The following is a 27952-nucleotide window of genomic DNA, read 5'->3' as shown; positions in this document are numbered from 1 at the left end:
TTACTCCACGCCCCGCCACGGCTCCCCCTCGTCTGCCCCGGGCGGGGGCACGCCGCCATCACCGCCCGGCGACGAGGTTGGGCTTCTAACCCTCGAGCCTTCCTCCTTCGGCGGCGGCGGCTGGGCTGTTCCCGCTGCAGGCACACGTTCCCGTGTCCTATCACACTCCACACCCCAGGGGAAGGGTACTGGGGATTCCTAGCACACCGGTAGGTTACCCTAGCCTGGTGCTAAAAATAGTGTAGTGTATAGTAGTGTGGTGTGTAGTGTATAGTGTAGTGTATATTGTATAGTAGCGTAGTGTATAGTAGCACCACCAGCACCACCACCACCACCACCTCCCTCCTTCACCACCAGCACCACCAGCAACACCACCACGGGGAGTGTCGGCGAATCTCCAGGCGGGCTACATCAGTCCGGCCGTCATGTCCACGTAGTCCTAGCGCACACAGACAAGCAGACCCCCCATTGTGTGGCCTCAAACAGGCTGTCGGAGCAAGTGATGTTCGTGGGTAGAGGTGGAGAGAGATGGGGGAGAGGTGGGGGAGAGATGGGGGAAAGATGGGGGAGAGATGACAAAGACCAAGATCCCCGTGTAGCCTGAACAGACTGTAGGGGCAAGTGCTGTTAGCGAGTAGCAGCACCTATGAAGGCTACCGGCGCTGTGGCACACGAGGGGGTGGGTGGCCAGCACCACGCCCGGTCGCCTTTGTCTCCCCGGCGGCGATGTTTAATACACATACCACGTCAGGTACTCGATTGAGGCTGAGTCGACCTAGTGGAGACCCGGGACCAGAACAGATCATCGCTATCACTGGTGTGAAGAAGATCAACGTTTAGTCCTTTTAAAATAAACATGTCATCATGGCCAAAGCCACCGCCGCCACCACCACCACCACCGCCACCACCGCCACCACCACCACCGCCACCACTGCCGCCACCACCACCGCCACCACCGCCGCCACCGCCACCACCACCACCACTTCTCTTCCCTCTACGGCATCCTGCGAGCGTGGTGGCAAGCGGGAGGTCGCAGGTTCGACCCCTACGGCCTGACGACCCCCACGTCTCCATCTCTCTCTCTGCCCCGTGGCCCATGTCGCCCCCCCCCCCCTCCCGGACGGGGCAGCGGTCACCTCGTCACGGCGGCCCCCGTTGGCCACGAGGATCCGCCCCAAGTCGTCCGCCAGCCGCGCGAACGTCGGTCTGTCGCTGGGGACGGTCGCCCAGCACTCGCTCATCGTCGCGTGTCTGCGCACGGCGACACGCGAGTCAAGTTCAACACGCGCCGTGCGTGTACACCGTGCGCACGGCGTACACGCAATGTGCACAGACATGCAGCTACTACATTTACAATCATAGAGTAGTGTATAGTGTAGTGTATAGTGTAGTGGATAGAGTAAACCCACTACTGTATTTACAATTATAGAGTAGTGTATAGTGTAGTGTATAATGTAGTGGATAGAGTAAACCCGCTACTGTATTTACAAGTATAGTGTAGTGTATAGTGTAGTGTACAGAGTAAACCCACTACTGTATTTACAATTATAGTGTAGTGTATAGTGTAGTGTACAGAGTAACCCCACTACTGTATTTACAAGTATAGTGTAGTGTATAGTGTAGTGTGTAGTGTATAGTGTAGTGTATAATGTAGTGTATAGAGTAAACCCACTACTGTATTTACAATTATAGTGTAGTGTATAGTGTAGTGTATAGTGTAGTGTATAGAGCAGGGGTCCTCAAACTTTTCAAACAGGGGGCCAGTTCACTGTCCCTCAGATCGTTGGAGGGCCGGACTATAGTTACAAAAAAAACTATGAACAAATTCCTATGCACACTGCATATATCTTATTTTGAAGTGAAGAAACAAAACGGGAACAAATACAATATTTAAAATGAAGAACAAGTACGTTAAATCAACAAACTTGCCAGTATTTCAATGGGAACTATGGGCCTGCTTTTGGCTAATGAGATGGTCAATGTCCGGTTCCATATTTGTCACTGCTAGTCGTAACAAGTGATGCAAGTGTGCAACCATTAGTCTAGATCTGGTTGGAGATTTCAAATGTTTCATTCTGGAAAAAGTCTGTTCACAGACATAAGTGCTGCCAAAGATGGTTGCCATTTTGAGTGCATGGTTCCTGAGATGAGGATATGTCTCAGAGGGGAGAGATGCATATCAAGAGGAATTTAGCATATTTATGGGAAATGCAGGAATGTGATTAGTACTACATATGCAGCACGGACATATGTAGTACTAATAACATTCCTGCATTTCCCATAAATATGCTAAATTCCTCTTGATATGCAAATTCTTTTGTCAAGGCGCCCTTTCCCCCGCTTCCAACCCAGCTTATATATGCTCCAAGCTCGTGTGCTGTTTCATTCAGACGCTGTCTCCCCAACAGACCTGGTTTTCACCTGAGGACGGCTGCTTGCGTTGTGGCCGAAACGTCGTGAGAATTATTTTATTACTTCCCTTCTATGTGACTTTACCGAAAGAACCAAGAAGATGAATCCCTGCAGTCACGAAAGCTTTAAATCGAAAGATATCCTCTCCTGTAGTTGTTCCATTGATGCTTTGCAGTGCAGCAAGCTCTTCTGTGACTTCGAAATAGTCATTCGTCCCACGAATAAAAATTAGAAGTTGTGCAGAATCACGAACATCATTGCTTTCGTCGAGTGCCAAGGAAAAATAGGAAAGTTTTTTTGTGGAGTTTTGCAAATGCTGATGCAAATTGTCTCCCATTTCTTCAATCCTCCGTGTAATTGTAGGTCCTGAAAGACTCACTGTACTAAATAAATCGGCCTTCTCTGGACACATCTCTTTGGCAACAGAAAGAAGGCATTCTTTAACAAATTCTCCCTCCACGAATGGTCTGCCAGTGCACGCTATTAGCTTGGCAACTTAAAAACTTGCTCGCAGTGATGAAATATTTAGCTGCTTCTGCTTCACAAAAGTATTTTGCTGAGTTGCCAATGTATTTTTCAGTTTTAATATTTTATCTTTTCTCACTTCTCCGACCAAACAAGCATATTTATCTTTATGTTGAGTTTCATAGTGTCGACGTAAATTGTATTCTTTGAACACAGACACTATATTCTGGCATATCAGACACACAGCTCTTTCCTTGTACTGCATGAAAAAGTAATCATAAGTCCACTGTTCTTTGAATATCCTACACTCCGAGTCAATTTTTCTCTTTCTTGACATCATTGTTTCCTAGGGAGTCAAAATTGCTATTAGTAAAATACCAATATATATACAGCGCTACAAAAACAATATACCAGCAATAACTTTGCCCACACAGAGACTTACAGACTGTACTGCCCATCAATGCAGTCTGATTGGGGGGAACTCCGCCCCCTCTCCCTCTTCCACCAATGACCGTCCTTCTCATGTATAAAAAAAGTAACAGACAGGCAGCGGCGGCAAAAACACCCAGCGGGCCGGATAAATGTCCTCGGCGGGCCGCATGTGGCCCGCGGGCCGTAGTTTGAGGACCCCTGGTATAGAGTAATAATAACAACAACATCAACGAACGACGCTCCTGTAGGTAACATGACGTCATCGTCGTAGTCGTCGTTGCGATCTCCGATTCCTACTCACAGCTCGTCGGAGCAGAGGGCAGGCCGCTCCATGCGGTAGCCGTCACCGAGCAGCTTGAAAAGCTTTTCCACGGGGACGCCCGGGTACGGAGAGCCCCCCAGGGTGAAGATCTCCCACAGCAGCACCCCGTAGGACCACCTGCACACACATACGCACAAACACGCGCACACATGCAAATGCATGCACAACCACACACACACACGCATACACATGCATGCTCACGCACGTACACAACAACAACAACCGCCATTCGCCACTAAGTGGTAGTGACATCACCACGGCGCTTGTGCCAGGCCATGTGCACCTTGAGGCCACGTGAATTGTCGAACGCCCGCTGGCAGGAGGTCACGGGGCAGACCCAGCAGGTGCCATGGGTCGACTGACTGAGATGACCGAGATGACTGGCTGATGCACCACCTGTGCCCCCGACTGCCAACTTGCTGTGCTTTAGACATCCGGCGCTCCGCTCGTTGTTGTGAGCGTCGCTCCTCCGCTCTCCGTTGTTGTTGGAGGGCGACTGCCTCCAACTGCCCAGTAGCGTCCTTCACGAGCCTCCTCCACTGAGGCCGATCTTGACACCGCTGGTACCAGTCATCAGCAAGTCCACTCAGCTGCACGTCCTCCTGTACCACATCACTCCATCTCATCTCTAGCCCGTGCCGCGCCCGTTTAGCCCCCTCAATTCGGCCGAACAAAAGCTGTTTAGGCAAGCGTAGATAAGGGAGGGAATGACTGGCCGAGAAGGCCTGAAGCTTCGTGCGGAGCCGGTCATAAGCACACTGCCCAGGTATGGGAAACTCTCCACTCTCTGCACAACTGCCCTATCACCAATTGGGAGTTGTGGGGGTGGAGTGTCCAATGGTACAAAATACCCAGGCAGGTGCTGATGGTAAGGCTCCACCTCTTAGTGGCACACTCCAGTTTCAGCAGAAGCATCTCTAACTTCTCCTTTGAATGAGCAGCAATTACCAAATCATCGGCATACGTAACATGGTTGAGCAATAGGGAGCCATCCCTTGACCAAACCCGGGCATCGAATAGCCTCCCATTGCATCTGTACCACATGGAAATTCCTCCGGTACAGCTACTGAATGTTTCACGAACTACGTGGTTGAAATAGATGTTACATAATGTGGGAGCCAGAGGACATCCCTGTCGCACCCTAAAGTAAACAGCGAATGTCTCCGACTCCCGGCCACGTAGTTTTACCCGGGCCCGCTCACCATCATGAAGGTCCTTAATGATCGCGAGCAGAGGGTCAGGTACTCCGAAAGCACGAAGAACAACCCAGAGCCCATGCCTACTGATAGTATCATAGACCTTGACCGGGTCAATAAAGCAGAGATGTAGGTATTGTTGGAATTCCATCCACCTCTGCTGTAGCAGACAGACAGAAAATATGGCATCTGTGCAGGACCGGCCTTTCCTGAAACCACATTGGGGCTCCTCAAGCCTCTCCTCAGCGTGCCTAGCAAGGCGATGTTGAATAATCCTTGCCAGGACCTTTCCCGGCACACTGAGGAGTGAGATGCCCCTGTAGTTGTTACAGTCTGTGCGGTCCCCCTTCTTAAAGAGTGGGACCACCAGGGCATCCTTCCAATCCTGCGGAACCCATCCATTGGTCCAGACTGTCGTTATGATGTCATGTAGGGCAGTCTGTGCACAAACGCCACTCTCCCTCAGCATGTCGCTTGGGAGATGATTTTTGCCCGGTGCCTTTCCTGGTCTGACTCTGGATCGCCTTCAGTACTTCCTCAACAGATGGCACCTCAGCCAGCAACTCACAGGGGGTGACTTCTTCCTCCAATATTTGAGGCACCGCAGCCTCAGCAGGGTTATCCCCACTTTGCCCCATGATGTTTTCCAGGCTGAGGAATTTCCTCTCCCCCAGGATCTCAAAAATTCTCAGAAAATCTGCAAACCTGTTCCTGGGGGGTCAGAGATTCCCCTAATGATGGTAATAGGTGTGGCACTGTAGGTGACTTTTTTGATGGAGTTAAATAGTGATTTGTGATCGTGGGCCACTGAAGAAGACTCCATCTCCTCAGCAACCCGTGACCACCACCCATTCTTGCAGCGCCTCACGGCTCTCCGAACCTCCGAGCGAAGGCTGCGGTAAGCCTCTTCATTCTCTGACGTGGAATGCTGTCGACGATTAGAGTGGGCCTGTCGCTTTTTCTCAACCATCCTGAACTCCTCCTCTGTCAGCAGTGTGTCTGCTGACGTCACGCTCCCCCCCCCCCCAAACCCTCCGCGTAGGCCGTGTGTTAACCCAAGTCTCAGGCGAAGCCGGGTAGTAAAGCGAGTATTTGTATAATTGGCTAAGATGTGATTATTGCTGTGTTTTGTGATACTATTATTCTTCTCATTTCTTTCTTATTTTTTTTATTTTCTCTCTTTTTACTTACGACTGACCTTCATATATGACCAAATACCCATCCCAAACGGCGTTAAAAACACAAAAAGAACCAATAAAAAAAAACTTCTCGCAGTGATCTCGCAGTGATCTTTGTATCTCAAAAACCCCCTGGCTGGAGGTGAGTGAGGGGACCAAAACAATGTACGCGGTTTTTCCAGATCGTGGGGGGCCCGCGCCCTTAACCCCCGAGATGTGGAAGGGTCGACCGTATACAGCGGTAGCAGGCAGTGTCAGGGTCTGGATGGAACCCACGACCTCCTGCGTACCAGCCGAGGTAGTCAACGTGTCACAGCCACTCACACAGGCAGTGTCAGGGTCTGGATGGAACCCACGACCTCCTGCGTACCAGCCGAGGTAGTCAACGTGTCACAGCCACTCACACAGGCAGTGTCAGGGTCTAGATGGAACCCACGACCTCCTGCGTACCAGCCGAGGTAGTCAACGTGTCACAGCCACTCACACAGGCAGTGTCAGGGTCTAGATGGAACCCACGACCTCCTGCGTACCAGCCGAGGTAGTCAACGTGTCACAGCCACTCACACAGGCAGTGTCAGGGTCTGGATGGAACCCACGACCTCCTGCGTACCAGCCGAGGTAGTCAACGTGTCACAGCCACTCACACAGGCAGTGTCAGGGTCTGGATGGAACCCACGACCTCCTGCGTACCAGCCGAGGTAGTCAACGTGTCACAGCCACTCACACGTCGCTCCGCTGTGTGTAGACGCGGTGCAGCAACGCCTCCGGTGCCATCCACTTCACCGGCAGGCGTCCCTGGAGGGGCGACAGGTGACGAGGGGAGGTCAACGACGCACAGCCTGACCCTTGACCCTTGACCCACCACCACCACCACCCTTTTATCCACCACCACCCTCTCCCCTACCTCCCTCTCTTTTCTTTTTTACGATCAGAGGAAACAAGAAGATGCTCGGTGTAGTCGGCACTTTGCTTCGTTCATCATTTCGTAATTTTTTTCAATGTTTTGCTTTTGTGCCCCCCCTCTTCTTTTTTTCAAATGAAAGATTTCATGAAAGATTCTCTCTCTTCTCTCTCCCCCCCCCCTTCCCCGGGCATGACCACCGCCACCACCACCACCTCCTCCACCGCCACCACCGCCACCACCTCCACCACCGCCACCACCACCACCTCCACCACCGCCTCCACCGCCGCCACCGCCGCCACCACCGCCACCACCGCCACTCACGGCAGCAGTCTTGTGCTGGTAGTAGTAGTCACGTTCGCCGCCCACGTCGCGGGTGAGGCCCAGATCAGCGATTTTCACCGAATAGCCGCCACCAACTCCGCCGTCAACGACGAGGACGTTCCTGGCCGCCAGGTCCCGGTGAACGCACTGTGACACCGACACACACGGTGCGTGGGTAGGTGTGTGTGGGTAGGAGATGTGTGTGGGTAGGGGTGTGTGGGTAGGAGATGTGTGTGTAGGGGTGTGTGGGTAGGGGTGTGTGGGTAGGTGTGTGTGGGTAGGGGTGTGTGGGTAGGGGTGTGTGGGTAGGGGTGTGTGGGTGCCGGACGGGCAACTCTGTCATGGACAGTGCTGTGGGGGGAGGGCCAATGCCGATTGGCCTCTCCCGTCATGGCGTCTGCGACCACCACAGTGGCTAAACGGGGGCTCTGGACGGGTGCAATGGGTTGGTAACCCCTCCACCTTCAATTAATTACCACTAAACCACAAATTAAATATGTAACTAATAAGTTTGTGGCGCAGGCCATGGGGGGGGGGGACAGGTGTCTATGACGTCTCCTGGCCAAACCCCAATTGTCGGAACCAGGAGATTGAATCTTCACCCTTGGGGCTTCTCCAGAAACAACGAAAAACCACTTCGTGTGGCGAGGTGGAATGTTCGAACACTCACTGCGGAGGAGAGGCTGCCACTCCTTTGTCGGGAGCTGGACCGGTACCGCCTGGATCGTTGTGGCATTCAGGAGGTCCGGTGGACCGGTCCTGGCTCCTGCCACCATAAGGGGTGGACAGTCCTTTACTCGGGGCAGGAGACTGCCAAACAACAGGGTCTGGCTCTTCTTCTGAACAAAAAAATGAAGGGGGCGTGGGAGCATGGCGGTGAGGTGTGGGAAGCTGTAAGCCCCAGGCTACTGTGGGCTCGCCTTCCCATCAACCGGAGACGAGGAGTGGTGGTCGTGGTTACTTATGCCCCCACCGAACACGAACATCCGTGGAGGGATGCAGGCAAAGCCGATGAGTCAAATGCCTTCTATGACCTCCTGTCACAGGTGCTGGCTAGATTGGCCACTCGGGATAGAGTCATCTTGTTGGGTGACTTCAATGCCTGAGTTGGTCATGATGCTGGCAGCTGATCTGGAGTGATTAGAAGGCATGGGCCAGATCAGCTCAATAACAACGGTAGGAGGCTGCTAGATTTTTGTGCAGCCCATGGGCTTGTAATTACCAACACGCTCTTCCGGCATTGGCGCATCCACACAACATCATGAATGCATGACGGGTCCAAGCAAAAACATCTGCTGGTCTACATAGTGACGGACCAGCGGATGCGAGCCCATGTCCTTGACACCAGGACCTACCGTGGAGCTGATATGCCCTCTGACCATCGACTAGTCATCTGTAAGATGCGCCTGCCATTCTTCCACTCCGGTGGTGGGTGTACACCCAGGACCCCCTTCCAACCTAAAGTGGCCTGGTCTCAGCTGATGAAAGTTGCAAGTGAGAATTTCATCATTGCTTGCAGATGGGGTTGGCATCGTCCCAACTCCTCCTGATGTCGAGGGTTAATGGGCGAGGTTTAGGACTGTGGCTCATGCAGCTGCAATGGGTGCTTTGGATACGCGGTCCAGACCTCTCCAGAGACCCTGGCTGACAGAGGAGGTATTCAGGATAGTTGAGAAAAAGCGACATGCCCACTCTAATCGTCGACAGCATCCCACGTCAGAGAATGAGGAGGCTTACCGCAGCCTTCGCTCGGAGGTTCGGAGAGCCGTGAGGCGCTGCAAGGATGGGTGATGGTTATGGGTTGCTGAGGAGACGGAGTCTGCCTGAGTGGCTCACGATCACAAATCACTATTTAACTCCATCAAAAAAGTTATCTGCAGCGCCACACCTATTTCCATCATTAGGGGAAAAAACGTTGATCCAATCTCCGACCCCCAGGAACAGGTTTGCAGATTTGCTGAGCATTTCTGTGAGGTCCTGGGGGAGGGGAAATCCCTCAGCCAGGAAAACATCATGGCGCAAAGTGGGGATAACCCTGCCGAGGCTGCGGTGCCTCAAATATTGGAGGAAGAGGTCACCCCCTGTGAGTGGCTGGCTGAGGTGCCATCTGTAGAGGAAGTACTGAAGGCGATCCGGAGTCTGAGACCAGGACAGGCACCGGGCAGAGATAATCTCCCAAGCGAAATGCTGAGGGAGGGTGGCGTTTGTGCACAGACTGCCCTACATGATATCATAAAAAAAAGTCTTGACCACTGGACGGGTTCCGGAGGATTGGAAGGATGCCCTGGTGGTCTCCCTCTTTAAGAAGGGGGACGACACAGACTGTAACAACTACAGGGGCATCTCACTCCTGTGTGCCGGGAAAGGTCCAGGCAAGGATTATTCAACATCGCCTTGCTAGACACACTGAGGAGAGGCTTGCGAGCCCCAATTCGGTTTCAGGAAAGGGCGGTCCTGCACAGATGCCATATTTTCTGTCTGTCTGGTACAGCAGAGGTGTAGGGAATTCCAACAAGACCTACATCTCTGCTTTATTGACCTGGTCAAGGCCTATGATACCATCAGGAGGCCTGGGCTCTGGGTTGTTCGTGCTTTCGGAGTCCCTGATCCACTGCTCACGATCATTAAGGACCTTCATGATGGTGAGTGGGCCCGGGTAAAACTACGTGGCCGGGAGTCGGAGACATTCGCTGTTTATTTTGGGGTGCGACAGGGATGTCCTCTGGCTCCCACATTATGTAACATCTATTTCGACCACGTAGTTCGTGAAACCTTCAGTAGCTGTACCGGAGGAATTTACATGTGGTACAGATACAATGGGAGGCTGATTGATGCCCAGGTGCGGTCAAGGGATGGCTCCCTATTGCTCAACCATGTTATGTATGCCGATGATCTGGTAATAGCTGCTCACTCAGAAGAGGAGTTGGAGGCACTGCTGCTGGAACTGGAGCGTGCCACTAAGATGTGGGGACTTATCATCAGCCCCACCAAAACTAAGCACCTGCCTGGGTATTTTGTACCATCGGACACTCCACCCCCACAACTCCCAACTGGTCTTGGGGCAGTTGTGCAGAGAGTGGAGAGTTCCCCATACCTGGGCAGTGTGCTCATGACCGGCTCCGGTTTGACAGCAGAGGTCTCACTCCGAATCAGTCGAGCGGCAATATCTTTTCATCGGTTGCATACCGCTGTGTGGAAGCTACCTGGTCTGTCGCTCCGCACGAAACTTCAGGTCCTCTCGGCCACAGCCATTCCCTCCTTTCTCTACGCTTGCGAAACATGGACCCCCCTAATGGAGCATCTTCACCGGTTAGAAATATTTAGGCTGGCCTGCCTACGATCCATCCTGGGTTTAACCAGGCTGGATTGTGTGAGGAGCTCATATATCCTTGAAAGATCTGGACGAAGTCCCATCGGTGAGCTCCTCCGGTAGGCAAGGCTGTGTTGGCTGGGCCATGTCGCCCGCATGCCCAGCCACCGCATGCCTAAACAGCTTTTGTTCGGCCTGGATTGAGGGGGCTAAACGGGCGCAACACTGGGCTAAAGAAGAGATGGAGTGATGTGGTACAGGAGGACGTGGAGCTGAGTAGACTTGCCGATGACTGGTACCAGTGGTGTCAAGATCGGCCTCTGTTGAGGAGGCTCGTGAAGGACGCTACTGGGCAGTTGGATGCAGTCGCCCTCCAACAACAACGAAGGGCAGAGGAGCGACGCTCACAACAACGAGCGGAGCACCGGGTGGCTAAAGCGCAGCCAATTGGTACAGTAGGGGGCACAGGTGGTGCATCAGCCAGTCATCTCGGTCATCTCAGTCAGTCAACCCGTGGCACCTGGGTCTGCCCCGTGACCTCCTCGACATTTCACGTGGCCTCAAGGTGCACATGGCCTGGCACAAGCGTCGTGGTGACGTCACCGCCACTTAGTGGCGAATGGCGGTTGTTGTTGTTGTTCTAGATTTGAAGCTTTCGTGACTGCAAGGATTCATACTCTAAGTTTATTCAGTAAAGTCACGTAGGTAGAAAATGAAATTTAAATTAATAAAAATAAAATAATAAAAATCACGACGTTTTGGAGGCAACACAAGTCTCCGTCGTCTGGTGGGACCGTCACAGCCAGACTTGCTGTATCAAGTGAGGCAGGGATTCCAAGATGCAAGTTCTTAACTTGTATTTAAGATTTTTATTATTTTTTATTAATTTTAATTAAATTTTTTACCTACGTGACTTTACTGAGAAAACGAAGAGTATGTTGTTGTTGTTGAGTGGGTAGATGTGCGTGCGTGTGGGCGGGTGTCGTCGCTGCACCTTCTTAGAGGTGAGGTACTCCATGCCGCGTGCCACCTGGCAGGCGAAGGCCACCAGCTGCAGCATGGAGAGCGTTTCGCCCTTCACCTCGTCGCCACCACCACCGCCACCACCGCCACCACCGCCACCACCGCCGCCGCCACCGCCACCACCGCCACCACCGCCGGCTCCGTAGCCGCCACGCGCCGTGCACTCTGCGCCGGGCGTGCGGTGTGCACGCAGGAAGTCGCGCAGATTCCCCTTGGCCGCAAACTCAACGATCACGAGCAGGGGGCCTGGGAGAGTTGGGGGGGGGAAGGGGCACAGTGAGATGTTAACTACCTCGCCTGGTCTACAGGAGGTCGCGAGTTCAATTCCAACTCTGACGATGCCTGCTGCTGCTGCTGTTGTATATGTGGAGTCTGCGTGTCTCTTTATCATCATCACGATGGCTATGCGATGTTAACTACCTCGCCTGGTATACAGGAGGTCGCGAGTTCAATTCCAACTCTGACGATGCCTGCTGCTGCTGCTGTATATTTGGAGTCTGTGTGTCTCTTTATCATCATCACGGTGGCTATGAGATGTTAACTACCTTGCCTGGTACACAGGAGGTCGTGCGTTCGATCCAGATGGATTTTTATTTCCTCCGTGTCCTACGGTTTTTCCCCTTTTCACATTTGGAATCGACGTCGCTACTAATGTCCACCAGAAATCGTCCGTGATGGCCAGGTGGCTTCCGGAACAAGAGCAACGCAGCTCGAGGGGGGGGGGGGGGGGTCTTGCCTGACGACATACAAACTAGTGAGCAGCGGCGGGCAAGTCGCTCTCAACAGCAAACGTCACTGGGGCTGCCGCTGTCAAGCAAAGCGGCTTGAGCTGCCGTGAGTGGTGGCGGCGGCGGCCAGGGGTCGCTGCTGAAGAGGAGCCACACAGGCAGCGGAGCGGAGGCCTCGCCTGCTGCTCGAATTGTCTACAAGTTCGTGTTGGTTTCATTGGCTTCGAAATAGAGAGGGGGACGGGGGAGGTGCAATGATCACAATCCCGAGTCACCAAGAAGACGACCCAACTCTCGGCTTTGCCAAAATCACTCGCGAAGCCAAATTAGTCCACAAGGTGAAGAGTTCATCGCCATCACGAGGGAGGGGGGCTGCTCACCCCCCCACTCACCACCCCCCCCACTCACCACCCACACTCACCACCCCCCCCACGCTCACCACCCACACTCACCACCCCCCCACACTCACCACCCACACTCACCACCCCCCCACACTCACCACCCACACTCACCACCCCCCCCCCCCCACACTCACCACCCACACTCACCACCCCCCCGCTCACCACCCCCCCACGCTCACCACCCACACTCGCCACCCACGCTCACCACCCCCCCCACACTCACCACCCACGCTCACCACCCCCCCACTCACCACCCCCCCGCTCACCACCCCCCCACTCACCACCCCCCCGCTCACCCCCCCCACACTCACCACCCCCCCACACTCACCACCCCCCCCCCCCCCCGCTCACCACCCCCCACACTCACCACCCCCCCCCCACACTCACCACCCCCCCACACTCACCACCCCTCCCACGCTCACCACCCACACTCACCACCCCCCCCACGCTCACCACCTCCCCCCACACTCACCACCCCCCCACACTCACCACCCACCCCCCCACACTCACCACCCCCCCCCCCACGCTCACCACCCCCCCACACTCACCACCCACGCTCACCACCCACGCTCACCACCCCCCCGCACTCACCACCCACACTCACCACCCACGCTCACCACCCCCCCACACTCACCACCCCCCCACACTCACCACCCACACTCACCACCATCCCACACTCACCACCCACACTCACCACCACCCCACACTCACCACCCACACTCACCACCCACACTCACCACCCACGCTCACCACCCCCCCGCTCACCACCCCCCCACACTCACCACCCCCCCGCTCACCACCCCCCCACACTCACCCCCCCCCCCCACGCTCACCGCCCCGTGTGCATGCGCCCAGCAGGTTCACCAGGTGGCTGTGCCGTCCGATCTTCTTGAGGGTCTCCAGCTCCGCGTGGAGGTCGTGGGTCTCCGCTTCCGTGGCGTGCGCTGGGCTCGCACGCCGCACGTCCGAACACAAATTAAAAACAAACTCTTCTAGCGGTAAAGTCACCACGTAGAATGCAAATAATAAAATAATAAAACATAATAAAATAATAAAACATAATTTAGTAATACAAATAGGTCTGTCTTTCCGACAGACCTGTTCTTCACCTGAGGACGGCTGCTTGCGTTGTGGCCGAAACGTCGTGAGAATTGTATTTCATTGTTTTATTTTTATTCTTTCATTATTTCCCTTCTACGTGACTTTACCGAAAGAACCAAGAAGATGAATCCCTGCAGTCACGAAAGCTTTACATCGAAATGTAAACTTGTAGCGATCGCCCCACAAACTCCTAGTTCTAGAACCCCGCGGGCGTCACCCTTCAGCATCTTGACGGCGACGCGGACGCTGCGGTGAGGCCGTGACGGCTCCATGCCCAGCGCCTCGGCCAGCAGCACGTGGCCAAAACAACCCTCACCCAGCTGCTCACCCAGAGTCAGCCTGCACACACAGACACACACACAGACACAGATACACACACACACAGACACAGATACACAGAAACACACACAGACACACACAGATACACAGACACACACAGACACACAGACACGCGCACAGACACAGAGACACGCGCACAGACAGATACACACAGACACAGAGACACGCGTGCAGACACAGAGACACGCACAGACACGCACAGACACAGAGACACACACAGACAGAGACACGCGCGCAGACACAGACAGACACAGAGACATAAAGACACAAGCACAGACATAGAGACACACAGACACAGAGACACACGCACACAGAGACATGCACAGACACAGAGACAGACACAGAGACAGACACACACACAGACACACGCACAGACACACAAAACAAAGAACCCCCCTGTAGCCTTAACAGACTGTAGGGGCAAGTGCTGTTAGCGAGCACCTATGAAGGCCGGAACGGTACACAAGGGGGTGGGTGGCCAGCACCACGCCCGACCGCCTTTGTCTCCCCTGTGGCGATGTTTACACACCGCACCAGGTACTCATTTAAGGCTGAGTAGACCTAGGGGAGGCCCAGGACCGGTTCAGATAATCGTCACTGGTGTTGGCCGTGAGCGGGAATCGAACTCTGGTCGCCGGGTTCGTAGCGCAGCGTAGCGCTAACCACTACGCCATCACTCCACACACAGACACACACACTTATACACAGACATATACACAGACACACACACAAATAAACAGACCCACAGACATACACAGACATATACACAGACACACACATATACACAGACACAAACATATACACAGACACACAGACATATACACACAATAACGACGACAACAACGATGATAACAACAACAATGATGACGACAACAACAACGATGATGACGACAACAACAACGATGATGACGACAACAACAACGACGAACCGTTCCCGAGGGAACTCCCAGCGGTCGCACGGCCCCGTCACCCCCGACAGCTCCACGCCGCTCAGCGCAGACAGCACCTGGGGCGGCACCACAACCACCACCACCATCATCACCACCACCGCCACCACCACCTCCACCATCACCACCACCACCGCTACCACCGCCACCTCCACCACCACCATCACCACCGCTACCACCACCACTACCACCGCCACCACCGCTACCACCAACACCACCTTCACCACCTCCACCACCACCTCCGCCACCACCTCCACCACCACCACCATCTCCACCACCACCACCTCAACTGCACCTGCATCTCCCCCTCTCCGCTGGTCGACCCTCTCCTCCTCCGCGTGAGGCCGGTGACAGCACCGATGGTGATCAGCAGCAGGAGGGCGGCGGCACAAGAACCGCCGCCCACTCTCACGGGAGCAGCCAGGGCGGTGTCCACTGTCACAGGGAGACAGGCGAGGTAGTCAACATCTCATAGCCACGTGATGAGAGAGAGAGAGAGAGACACGCAGACTCCAAATATACAGCAGCAGCAGGCATCGTCAGGGTCGGGATCGAACCCACGACCTCCTGCAGACCAGGCGAGGTAGTTAACATCTCATAGCCACCGTGATGATGATGAGAGAGAGAGACGCAAACTCCAAATATACAGCAGCAGCAGGCATCGTCAGAGTTGGAATTGAACTCGCGACCTCCTGTAGACCAGGCGAGGCAGTCAACATCTCAGCCACCGTGATGATGATGAGAGAGAGAGACGCAAACTCCAAATATACAGCAGCAGCAGGCATTGTCAGGATCGGGATCGAACCCACGACCTCCTGCAAAGCAGGCGAGGCAGTCGACATCTTACCAGCCGGCGTCTCTTGCGGCACGACGAGGAGCCATGCGGAGCGGTGAGCGAATCCCGCGGCGTTGCCCGCCAGGCAGGTGTAGCGGCCCGAGTCGTCCGTGCTGACGTTGCGCAGGTACAGCACGTCCGTCTCCACGTCCGTCACCTCCACGCCCACCGTCTTGAGGCGACACGGCGGGCGGCGCGGAGAGAGCGAGCGAATCAGCATCTTGTTTGTATACCCACGACGCAGGCTGCTGTGCGGGGTAGGGGTGATTTGGGTTGGAGCGTCGCATGTAAGCGTTGTGTCGTCGAACTCGCCACCACCCGACATGGCCAACGAGTAAGATTCAGTGTCACGTGAACAAGTTTCAACGTTATTTATTTATTTATTAGGTACCAGCAGTAAGTACCCGGCGAAGCGGTGGCTTCTGAGTCCTGTTGTTTAGAGGGTGACGTCAGCCTCCGCTGAGTTTGGGTGGGTGGGTGAGTGAGTGGGTGAGAAGATGGGTGAGTGAGTGGTTGGGTGAGTGGGTGGGTGGGTGAGTGAGTGGGTGGGTGAGTGGATGGGTGAGTGAGTGGTTGGGTGGGTGGGTGAGTAAGTGGGTGGGTGACTGGGTGGGTGAGTGAGTGGTTGGGTGAGTGGGTGGGTGGGTGGGTGAGTAAGTGGGTGGGTGACTGGGTGGGTGAGTGAGTGGTTGGGTGAGTGGGTGGGTGGGTGGGTGAATGAGTGGGTGAGTGGGTGGGTGAATGAGTGGGTGGGTGAATGAGTGGGTGGATGAATGAGTGGGTGGGTGAATGAGTGGGTGGGTGAATGAGTGGGTGGGTGAATGAGTGGGTGGGTGAATGAGTGGGTGGGTGAGTGAGTGGGTGGGTGAGTGAGTGGGTGGGTGAGTGGGTGGGTGAGTGAGTGGGTGGGTGAGTGGGTGGGTGAGTGGGTGGGTGAGTGAGTGGGTGGGTGGGTGAGTGGGTGGGTGAGTGAGTGGGTGGGTGAGTGAGTGGGTGAGTAGGTGAGTAGGTAAGTGGGTGAGTGAGTGAGTGGGTGGGTGAGTGAGTGAGTGTGTGAGTGGGTGAGTGAGTGAGTGAGTTAGTGGGTGAGTGGGTGAGTGGGTGGGTGGGTGAGTGGGTGAGTTGGTGGGTGAGTGGGTGGGTGCCCCCGTGCCTCGCCCGCTCACCGTGAGGACGTGCACGTAGGGTGAGCCATTGGGTGCTTCGAGGCTGCCATTCACCTCCACGTGCTTGAGCCACTGCACGTGGTGGTGCAGCTGCTGCTGACTGCTGCCGCCAGCGCTCTGCAGGACGACGCAGCGGAGCTCCACGTCGCTCCCCTCCGCCGCCGTCACGTTCGCCGGGAGGCCGTCCTGCAGCGACGGCCGCTGGGGCTGGCCACGCTCTGCACGCCGGGAGGGGCGGGAGGGGGGAGGGGGGAGAGGCAAAAAAATTACGAAATGATGAACGAAGCAAAGTGCCGACTACACCGAGCATCTTCTTGTTTCCACTGATCGTAGAAAAAAAAGAGAAAAAAAGGGGAGGGGGGGAGATGATAGGGAGAGGGGAGATGGAGGGGTGAGAGGGAGGGGGAGAGGGAGGGGGGAGAGTGGAGGGGGGGAGAGTGGAGGGGGGGTCACCACCGATGACGACGAGCTGGTACGAGTGCTGGATGGAGCCGTGCTGGTTGCTGACCACACAGCTGTAGTTGCCCGCGTCAGAGGGCACCACGCTGTCCAGCACGAGCGTCCAGTCCTTGATCCTCAGCTTCAACAGCACAACAACAACAACAACATTACACACACACACATCGCCATTGTCTTACACACTGCTTGGTCCACACCAAAGTGTCGGACCAGACAATGTCACTCCCAGGACCATGTCTAGCAGCTCGTGGCTGCTTCCTGGACGGCGTGACAAATATAACAAGAGGCCGTCCACCCTTTCACCCGGCCATCAAACAGTTTGTACTATGAGACATCTCCTTTGCCAGTGGCAAAATAAAGTAATAGGTTTTTACCCTTTCAACTGGTACAAAAACTGACACCTTTATACAAGGCATCATGTTTGCAATAATACACAACACAAGCAGTCAAAATGCAAACAAAAAGGAACAACTCTGATGATGATAATGATATGCACTGTCCTTGAAGTTGATTGGTCCACACCCGAAACAGCTTTTCTTAGAGCCCAGTCTCACCCTGGTGTTGGACCAGACGCCAAAAGTTTGTGTCAAGATGTGAAACACATAATTCTAGATTTGAAGCTTTCAAGACTGCAAGGATTCATATTCTTAGTTTTTTTCGGTAAAGTCACGTAGGTAAAAAAAATTAAATTAATAAAAGTAAAATAATAAAATAAAAATCACGACGTTTGGGAAGCTTGTGTTGCCTCCGAAACGTGATTTTTATTTAATTTTTATTTTACTTTTATTAATATAAATGTTTTACCTACACAGTGACTTTACCGAAAAAACCTAAGAATATGAATGTGAAGCCCAACCCGCTCACCTGACCCCGCTCACCCAGCCCTGCTCACCCGGCCCCACTCACCCAGCCCCGCTCACCCGGCCCCGCTTACCCGGCCCCGCTCACCCTGCCCCGCTCACCCAGCCCCGCTCACCCGGCCCCGCTCACCCGGCCCCACTCACCCGGCCCCGCTCACCCGGCCCCGCTCACCCGGCCCCGCTCACCCAACCCCGCTCACTCAGCCCGCTCACCCAGCCCCGCTCACCCGGCCCCGCTCACCCGGAAGGCCCCGAGGCGCCGCTCCTCCCCGCCGTGGAGGCGCCCTCCGTCGTGGTGCCAGGCCACGGAGGGCGTGGGCACTCCGGTGGCGAGGCAGCGCAGCTTGACGCTGCTGCCGCTGGGCACCACCCACAGCGGCCTGGACAGCGAGCCGGACATGCGGCTCCAGCGAGGGGGGCCACCAGACCCCGTGGTCGTGCGCACTTGGGGGGCGGGGGGAGAGATACGTCACTCGCCACTCACTCACCACTCACTCGCTCATCACTCGCTCATCACTCACTCACCACTTACTCACCACTCACTCACTACTCACTCACCACTCACACCACCACTCGCCACTCGCACCGCCACTCGCCACTCACACCGCCACTCACCACTCAACACTCACCACTCACTCATCACTCACTCACCACTCAACACTCACCACTAAACACTCACCACTCACACCGCCACTCACTCACCACTCACACCGCCACTCGCCACTCACACCGCCACTCACCACTGACCACTCACCACTCACTCACCACTCACACCGCCACTCACCACTCACACTGCCACTCACCACTCACCACTCACCACTCACACCGCCACTCACCACTCACCACTCACACTGCCACTCACCACTCACCACTGACCACTCACCACTCACTCACCACTCACACCGCCACTCACCACTCACCACTCACCCCGCCACTCACTCACCACTCACCACTCACACCGCCACTCACTCACCACTCACCACTCACCACTCACACCGCCACTCACCACTCACTCACCACTCACTCACCACTCACTCAACACTCACCACTCACACCGCCACTCACCACTCACACCGCCACTCACCACTCACACCGCCACTCACCACTCACCACTCACACCGCCACTCGCCACTCACCACTCACTCACCACTCACACCGCCACTCGCCACTCACTCACCACTCACACCGTCACTCACCACTTACACCGCCACTCACCACTCACTCACCACTCACACCGCCACTCACACCGCCACTCACTCACCACTCACACCGCCACTCGCCACTCACTCACCACTCACACCGCCACTCACCACTCACACCGCTACTCGCCACTCACTCATCACTCACACCGTCACTCACCACTCACACCGCCACTCACCACTCACACCGCCACTCACACACATGAACACACACACGTACACACACACGTACACTCACACACACACACGTACACACACGTGAACACACACGTACACTCACTCACACGTGAACACACACACACACACGTGAACACACGTACACTCACACACGTACACACACACGTACACACACACGTACACACACACGTACACTCACACATGCGCACACGCACACACACGTACACACAAAATCATACGTACACTCACGTGAACACACACACGTAAACACGTACATTCACACACGTACACACGCACACTCACGTACACTCACGCACGTACACTCACACACACGTGCACACACACGTACACGCACACACACACGTGAACACACATGAACACACACGTACACTCACACACACGTGCACACACACACGTATACACACACACGTGAACACACACGTGAACACACACGTGAACACACACGTACACTCACACACACGTGCACACACACGTATACACACACACGTGAACACACACACGTGAACACACACGTGAACACACGTACAGTCACACACACGTGAACACACACACACGTACACACACGTGAACACCCTCATACGTGAACACACACGTACACACACGTGAACACACGTGAACACACACACTTGAACACACACACGTGAACACACACTTGAACACACGTGAACACACACACTCACGTACACTCACACACCCATACACACACACACGTGAACACACACACTTGAACACACACACGTACACACTCACACGTGAACACACAACAACAACAACCGCCATTCGCCATTAAGTGGCGGTGACGTCACCACGACGCTTGTGCCAGGCCAAGTGCACCTTGAGGCCACGTGAAGTGTCGAACGCCCGCTGGCAGGAGGTCACGGGGCAGACCCAGGTGCCACGGGTCGACTGACCGAGATGACCGAGATGACTGGCTGATGCACCACCTGTGCCTCCTACTGTACCAACTTGCTGTGCTTTAGCCACCCGGCGCTCCGCTCGTTGTTGTGAGCGTCGCTCCTCCGCCCTCCGTTGTTGTTGGAGGGCAACTGCCTCCAACTGCCCAGTAGCGTCCTTCACGAGCCTCCTCCACTGAGGCCGATCTTGACACCGCTGGTACCAGTCATTGGCAAGTCCACTCAGCTCCATGTCCTCCTGTACCACATCACTCCATCTCTTCTCTAGCCCGTGCCGCGCCCGTTTAGCCCCCTCGATCCGGCCGAACAAAAGCTGTTTAGGCATGCGGTGGCTGGGCATGCGGGCTACATGACCCAGCCAACGCAGCCTTGCCTGCCGGAGGAGCTCACTGATGGGACTTTGCCCAGATCTTTCAAGGACTTGTGAGCTCCTCACACAATCCAGCCTGGTTAAACCCATGATGGATCGTAGGCAGGCCAGCCTAAATGTTTCCAACTGGCGAAGATGCTCCATTAGGGGGGTCCACGTTTCGCAAGCGTAGAGAAAGGAGGGAATGACCGTGGCCGAGAAGACCTGAAGCTTCGTGCGGAGTGACAGACCAGGTAGCTTCCACACAGCGTTACGCAACCGATGAAAAGATATTGCCGCTCGACTGATTCGGAGTGAGACCTCTGCTGATAAACTGGAGCCGGTCATAAGCACACTGCCCAGGTATGGGAAACTCTCCACTCTCTCCACAACTGCCCCATCACCGATTGGGAGTTGTGGGGGTGGAGTGTCCGATGGTACAAAATACCCAGGCAGGTGCTTAGTTTTGGTGGGGCTGATGGTAAGGCCCCACCTCTTAGTGGCACGCTCCAGTCTCAGCAGCAGCGTCTCCAACTCCTCTTCTGAATGAGCAGCTATTACCAAATCATCGGCATACATAACGTGGTTGACCAATAGGGAGCCATCCCTTGATCGCACCCGGGCGTCGATCAGCCTCCCATTATATCTGTACCAAATGGAAATTCCCCCGGTACAGCTATTGCAGGCTTCACGAACTACGCAGTCTAAATAGATGTTAAATAATGTGGGAGCCAGAGTACATCCCTGTTGCACCCCAAGGTGTACAGGGAAAGGCTCCGACTCCCGGCCACGTAGTTTTACCCGGGCCCGCTCACCATCATGAAGGTCCTTAATGATCGTGAGCAGAGGGTCAGGGACTTCGAAAGCACGAAGAACAACCCAGAGCCCAGTCCTACTGATGGTATCATAGGCCTTGACCAGGTCAATAAAGCAGAGATCTAGGTCTTTTTGGAATTCCCTACATCTCTGCTGTAGCAGACGGACAGAAAAATATGGCATCTGTACAGGACCGCCCTTTCCTGAAACCGCATTGGGGCTCCGTAAGCCTCTCCTCAGCATGCCTAGCAAAGCAATGTGAACACACACACACACACTTGAACACACACACTTGAACACACACACACTTGAACACACACACGTACACACACGTGAACACACACACTCACGTACACACACTCACACACACGTGAACACACATGTACACACACACGTGAACACACACACACGTACACACGCGTGAACACACACACACGTGAACACACACACACACACACGTGAACACACACACACGTACACTCACACGTACACACTCACACGTGAACACACACGTACACACACGTGAACACACACACTTGAACACACACTCACGTACACACACACGTGAACACACACACACACGTACACACACGTGAACACACACATTTGAATACACACACTCACGTACACACTCGTGAACACACGCGTACACACGTACCGTACACACGTGAACACTCACATGTACACACGCTCACATACACTCACACACACGTACAAACACTGACGTACACTCACACACGTACACACACACGTACACACACACGTGAACACACACACATGTACACACACACACATGAACACATAAACACGTACACACACTCACACGTAAACACACACACATGTACACACACTCACACACATGTGAACACACACGTGAACACACACACGTACACACACGTGAACACACGCACATGTACACACACTCACACGTGAACACACACACGTGAACACACACACGTACACGCACGTGAACACACACCCACACGTGAACAAACACGTACACACACTCACGTACACACACACACGTACACACACGTGAACACTCACGTGAACACACACGTACACGCACGTGAACACACACACACGTGAACACACATGTACACACACGTACACACACGTGAACACACACGTACACACATGTGAACACAAACGTACACACACACACGTGAACATACACACGTACACACACTCACGTACACTCACACGTGAACACACACACACACACGTACACACACGTGAACACACACGTGTACACACACTCACGTGAACACACACACGTGAGCACACACACACACGTGAACACACACACTCACGTACACACACGTACACACACGTACACACGTGCACACACACTAGTTCCCCAGTTCACGAGTGCTTCTCCACATGGTCAAGACATGATCCTTCAAGCATCACTCACAGTGACCACCTAAAACACTAAAGCTGAAACACAATCAACGACTTCAAATACCTTCAAACCATTTCCAAGTATTCGCTCATAGCCGCACCCAAGTCTATTGTACTTGGAGTCTGCGTCTCTCTCTCATCACCACGGTGGCTATGAGATGTTAACTACCTTGCCTGGTCTACAGGAGGTTGTGGGTTCGATCCCGACCCTGACGATGCCTGCTGCTGTATATTTGGAGTCTGCGTCTCTCTCTCATCATCATCACGGTGGCTATGAGATGTTAACTACCACGCCTGGTCTACAGGAGGTTGTGAGTTCGATCCCGACCCTGACGATGCCTGCTGCTGTATATTTGGAGTCTGCGTCTCTCTCATCATCATCATCACGGTGGCTATGAGATGTCGACTACCTCGCCTGGTCTACAGGAGGTCGTGGGTTCGATCCCGACCCTGACGACGCCTGCTGCTGCTGTATATACAGAAGTTGGCGGCGTCTCTCTCTCCTCTCTCTTTTTTTTTTACGATCAGTGGAAACAAGAAGATGCTCGGTGTATTCGGCACTTTGTTTCGTTCATCATTTCGTAAATTATTATTTTTTAATTTTTTTATTTTTTTTAAACGGGGCTTTATGTTGCCCTCGCTCGCTCGCTCTCTCGCTCACTCGCTCGCTCGCTCGCTCTCTCGCTCACTCTCTCGCTCGCTCGCTCGCTCGCTCTCTCTCTCGCTCATTCTCTCGCTCCTTTTCTCGCGCTCACTCTCTCGTTATGTACGCCGCCCCCCTCGCAGTCCGACGGCCTCCGACGGGTAGCTCATAACAGCATGCAGAGCTCCCCGTCATCTGCCACGGAGCACACGGCCTCCTCCATCGCCCACTGCTCCTTGAAGGCCGGCACGGCGTGGGTCAGCCGCGCATGGCGGAACTCCAGCCACACCCTGGCTCCGACCAGAGCGCGGAAGATGCCCAGGCTGCTGGCCGGACGTTTCCCCTCCAGGGCCACCTTCCTCGCCCTGTATATGGCGAGCTTGGCGTAGCCGACGAGCACGTTGACCAGCCCCTGGAGATGTTGGGGTCCGTCGCCCTTTCGGTATCCAAAAATGAGGACCGTCGGGGAGAAGTGGAGGCTGAACTTTAGGAGGATGTTTCTCAGGACCTTGAACAGCGAGTCCAGGCTCTTGCACTCCACGTATTGGTGCGCCACCGTCTCCACTTTTCCGCAGAACCGGCACTCCGGGGGCGTGTCGGTGAAGCGCGCCAGGGAGGCGTTGGTGGTGACGGTGCCGTGGGCGATGCTCCAGCTGAGGTCGCCGATGCGGTTGTACGTCGGGCTGGAGTAGAGTTGCCTCCAGCGAGGCCTCTCCGGAGAGATGCAGGGCAGGGCTTTCCTCCAGGCATGGTCCTTATGGCTCCTCAGGGTGTCCTGTTGGTGAAACCGGACCATGTAGGAGTAGAGCACCTTCCTCTTGACATTTGCGAAGGCCACCTCTGGTAGGTCCTCCAGCCGGCACAGGTTGTGATCCGCCTTCGCTTGTCGGCATTGGCGACGCAGTGGCACGACGGAGAGCTCCGGTGGAGGGGGACCGAGAGGGGCTTCGTGATCCCCAACGCCGATGGGGGGCGTTCTCCCCGCTGCCGCTGAGAAGGCCCCCTTGGCTTCGGCCAGGATCCGGGCAGCCACCCGGAGCGATTGCAGCCCTGTCTTTGCGGCCATGTCTGCTGGTCCGAGCCACCGGCCCCGTGTTCCAGGCTCCACCAGATCTCCCATCCTGGTGAGCCGCGCGTTGGTGAGGCGCCTCTCCATGCCGGGGGTGGCGGTGGTGGACGGCAGCTTTGTCTGCGGGTTCCTGAGGATCGGTTCGAAGACCAGATCCTCGGCCGATTGCGGCTGGTTCAGCCTCCTGACGGCGAGGGAGCTCCACGTCTGCAGGACGCTCCTGTAGAAAGGTGGCAGCTGTCCCAGTGGGAGGCCCTGCAGGTCCATATAGAATAGTTGTTTGGAGCACTGCAGACCCCCCAGCTGTTTAAGTAGGAAGGAGGCCGTGACGCTCCAGGCTGGTGCAGGGGTGGTGGCGTGCAGGAACTTTTGTGCGGCCTGCAGTCGGAAGGTGGCCAGCTGACTCCGCACGCACACCAGCCCGTGACCGCCCTCGTCCAGTGGCAGGGCCAGGACCCCAGCCGCGACCCGGTGTCCTCTGCCCGACCAGAAGAAGTCGAGGACTCGCTTCTGAAGCGCGTTAACGAGGCTCATGGGGGGGTGCAGGGAGAAGAGTCGGTGCCACAGCATGGACGTCACCAGCTAGTTCACCACCAACGTCTTTGTCCTGAAGGTGAGGAACTTGCACAGGCGACTCCAGGTGCCCAGCCGCTCCTTCACCTTCTCCTCCAGCTCGACCCAGTTCCTTTGCGGTGGTTCCTCCTCTGGTCCCAGGAACACCCCCAAGTGGTGCAGCGATGTTGTGCTCCAATTGATGGTTTTTGCCTTCTCCGGACACTCGGTCATGTCCCACGCTCCAACCAGCAGGCCGCTGCACTTTTGCCAGTTCATTTTGGATGAGGAGGCCTTCGAAAAGACCTCCTGACACTCGTGGAGCAGGGCGACATCATCCAGGGAACGAAGGATGAGGAGGATGTCATCGGCGTATGCCGTCAGGACCAAACTGACATTTGGTTCCCTGAGCACCAGGCCGCTGAGTCTCCGCCTTATGAGATTCAGGAAAGGCTCTAATGCCAGTGCATTCCTCGCCACGTGCTCAGTCACCATCACGATGGGCGTCACGGCCACGCGCGCGGTCCTCACGAGTTGAAGCGACGGGAGAGAGGGGAGAGAGAAAGACGCGGAGCTGGCACAGAGCGATGCTTGAGCTCCCCCGCCCCCCGTCTCGTTACCTTCGTGAGCGGCCCCCACCGCTAAGACGGCGGCGGTGGCGGCGATGCAGACGGCGAGGAGGGACCCCAGATGCCTGCCGCTGCTGCCGCTGCTGCCGCTGCTGCCGCTGTGCAGGAGCGCGGAGACGACTCCCATGGAGGTCATGGTGCTGGTGGGGTGTGGATCGTGGCGGCGGGGGAATCGGTTCGATTCACCGACACTCTTTTCCCGCGAGATAGACGAGGCGGTGAGAGAGAGTGGAGTGGCGTGTGGAAGGGTGAGTGGAGTGTTTCAGAGCGAGTGGAGTGTTGTGTAAGAACATGGATGCTACACCAACTGCTATTGCTGCTGCTGCAGTCTAACCCCAGCCAGAGAGAAGGACCCCAATGAATGATTAACCCAGCCAGAGAAAAGGACCCCAATGAATGATTAACCCAGCCAGAGAGAAGGACCCCAATGAATGATTAACCCAGCATCAGTTTTTGTCTATCACATCAGGTTTTTGAGATATAAAATATTGCATTTTCAATAAAAACTGTGGAAGAAAAATATTAAATAAATGTGGATATCTACATAAAATGATATTGTAAACACACTATCCTAAACATACAGCACCATATTTTAACACTAAAGCAGTCACTGACTCGCAACAACTTGCAATCATAAGTGACAGAGTTAATGTCTGGTAAAATCAATGAAAATGGGGTATGCCGATAGCATAAAAATGAGATGTGATAGAGCAAATCTGAGATCAGATTTGGAATCAGCACCCTGAAATCAGTCTAAAACTACACACACCACACACAGACAAAGCTACCCCAGGTAGCTTCTAACAGGGCTGTAGGGGCAAATGCTGTTAGTAGCAAGTAACAGCAGCAGTGTCTATGTACTACACACACCACGCACAAACAAAGCTACCCCAGGTAGCCTCTAGCAGCGCTGTAGGGGCAAGTGCTGTTAGTAGCAAGTAGCCTTGGTCTCTCCCCCAGTGCTAGCGATGTTTACTCCACACCGCCGCTACACCAGGTACTCATTTTGAGGCTGAGTCGACCTAGGGGAGGCCCGGGACCGGTTCAGATAATCGTCACCGGTGTTGGCCGTGAGCGGGAATCGAACCCGTGTCGCCGGGTTCGTAGCGCGGCGTAGCGCTAACCGCTGCACCGCCGCTCCCCTCAGCTGTACACAGACACACGCACAGTCTGTACAGACTGCCGGGGGAGGAGGCAACTCACGTGGGCAGCAGCAGCACGGGGCAGCAGCAGCAGCACGGGGCAGCAGCTGACGGGTTGGGTGGTGCTGGGGGTGGAGGCGCGGCCACCCGGCCCGTCACTAGAGCCTCTCTCTCGTTGGTAAGGAGCACCACCAACATCAACATCCACGATGCCGCGAGAACCACCCTTCCTTAGCAGTGGTAACCACCCTTCCTTAGCAGTGGTAACCACCCTTCCTTAGCAGTGGTAACCACCCTTCCTTAGCAGTGGTAACCACCCTTCTTTAGCAGTGGTAACCACCCTTCTTTAGCAGTGGTAACCACCCTTCCTTAGCAGTGGTAACCACCCTTCTTTAGCAGTGGTAACCACCCTTCCTTAGCAGTGGTAACCACCCTTCTTTAGCAGTGGTAACCACCCTTCCTTAGCAGTGGTAACCACCCTTCTTTAGCAGTGATAACCACCCTTCCTTAGCAGTGGTAACCACCCTTCTTTAGCAGTGGTAACCACCCTTCTTTAGCAGTGGTAACCACCCTTCCTTAGCAGTGGTAACCACCCTTCTTTAGCAGTGATAACCACCCTTCCTTAGCAGTGGTAACCA

The 27952-nt window shown here is 54.9% G+C and overlaps 1 protein-coding gene across 1 annotated transcript; it reads right to left on the bottom strand.

The window, feature by feature from the left end:
- On the bottom strand, positions 1-25561 carry LOC133361846 (fibroblast growth factor receptor 3-like). Its single transcript, XM_061580836.1, has 15 exons — positions 24711-25561; positions 18641-18803; positions 17537-17660; positions 17081-17298; positions 15889-16086; positions 15062-15138; positions 14011-14132; positions 13526-13636; positions 11723-11809; positions 11535-11635; positions 7231-7377; positions 6730-6800; positions 3611-3748; positions 1145-1251; positions 1-125 (listed from the first exon to the last, which is right to left on the bottom strand). Exons 1-15 carry the CDS (start codon positions 25559-25561, stop codon positions 1-3), a joined length of 2640 nt encoding a protein of 879 aa, XP_061436820.1.
- Positions 25562-27952: the final 2391 nt, after the last annotated feature.

The sequence above is a fragment of the Lethenteron reissneri genome, unplaced genomic scaffold (genome assembly GCF_015708825.2).
Source record: "Lethenteron reissneri isolate LAM-NWPU_2019-01 unplaced genomic scaffold, ASM1570882v1 scaffold_1257, whole genome shotgun sequence".
In the NCBI taxonomy this organism is placed as follows: Eukaryota; Metazoa; Chordata; class Hyperoartia; order Petromyzontiformes; family Petromyzontidae; genus Lethenteron; species Lethenteron reissneri.
The sequence above is the reverse complement of the archived record's forward strand: the minus strand, read 5'-3'. Positions and strand labels throughout refer to the sequence as shown.

Bases quoted from the DNA above. Each gene is read 5' to 3' on its own strand.
- LOC133361846 (XM_061580836.1), bottom strand. From the start codon at position 25,561: ATGCTGTGGCACCGACTCTTCTCCCTGCACCCCCCCATGAGCCTCGTT. The intron at 6,801-7,230 runs GTGAGTGGCGGT...TCGCCCCTCCAG, and splicing joins ACCAGCACAAGACTGCTGCC to GGACGCCTGCCGGTGAAGTG. The intron at 1,252-3,610 runs GTGAGTAGGAAT...CGCCGTGCGCAG, and splicing joins GCCCTCTGCTCCGACGAGCT to ACACGCGACGATGAGCGAGT.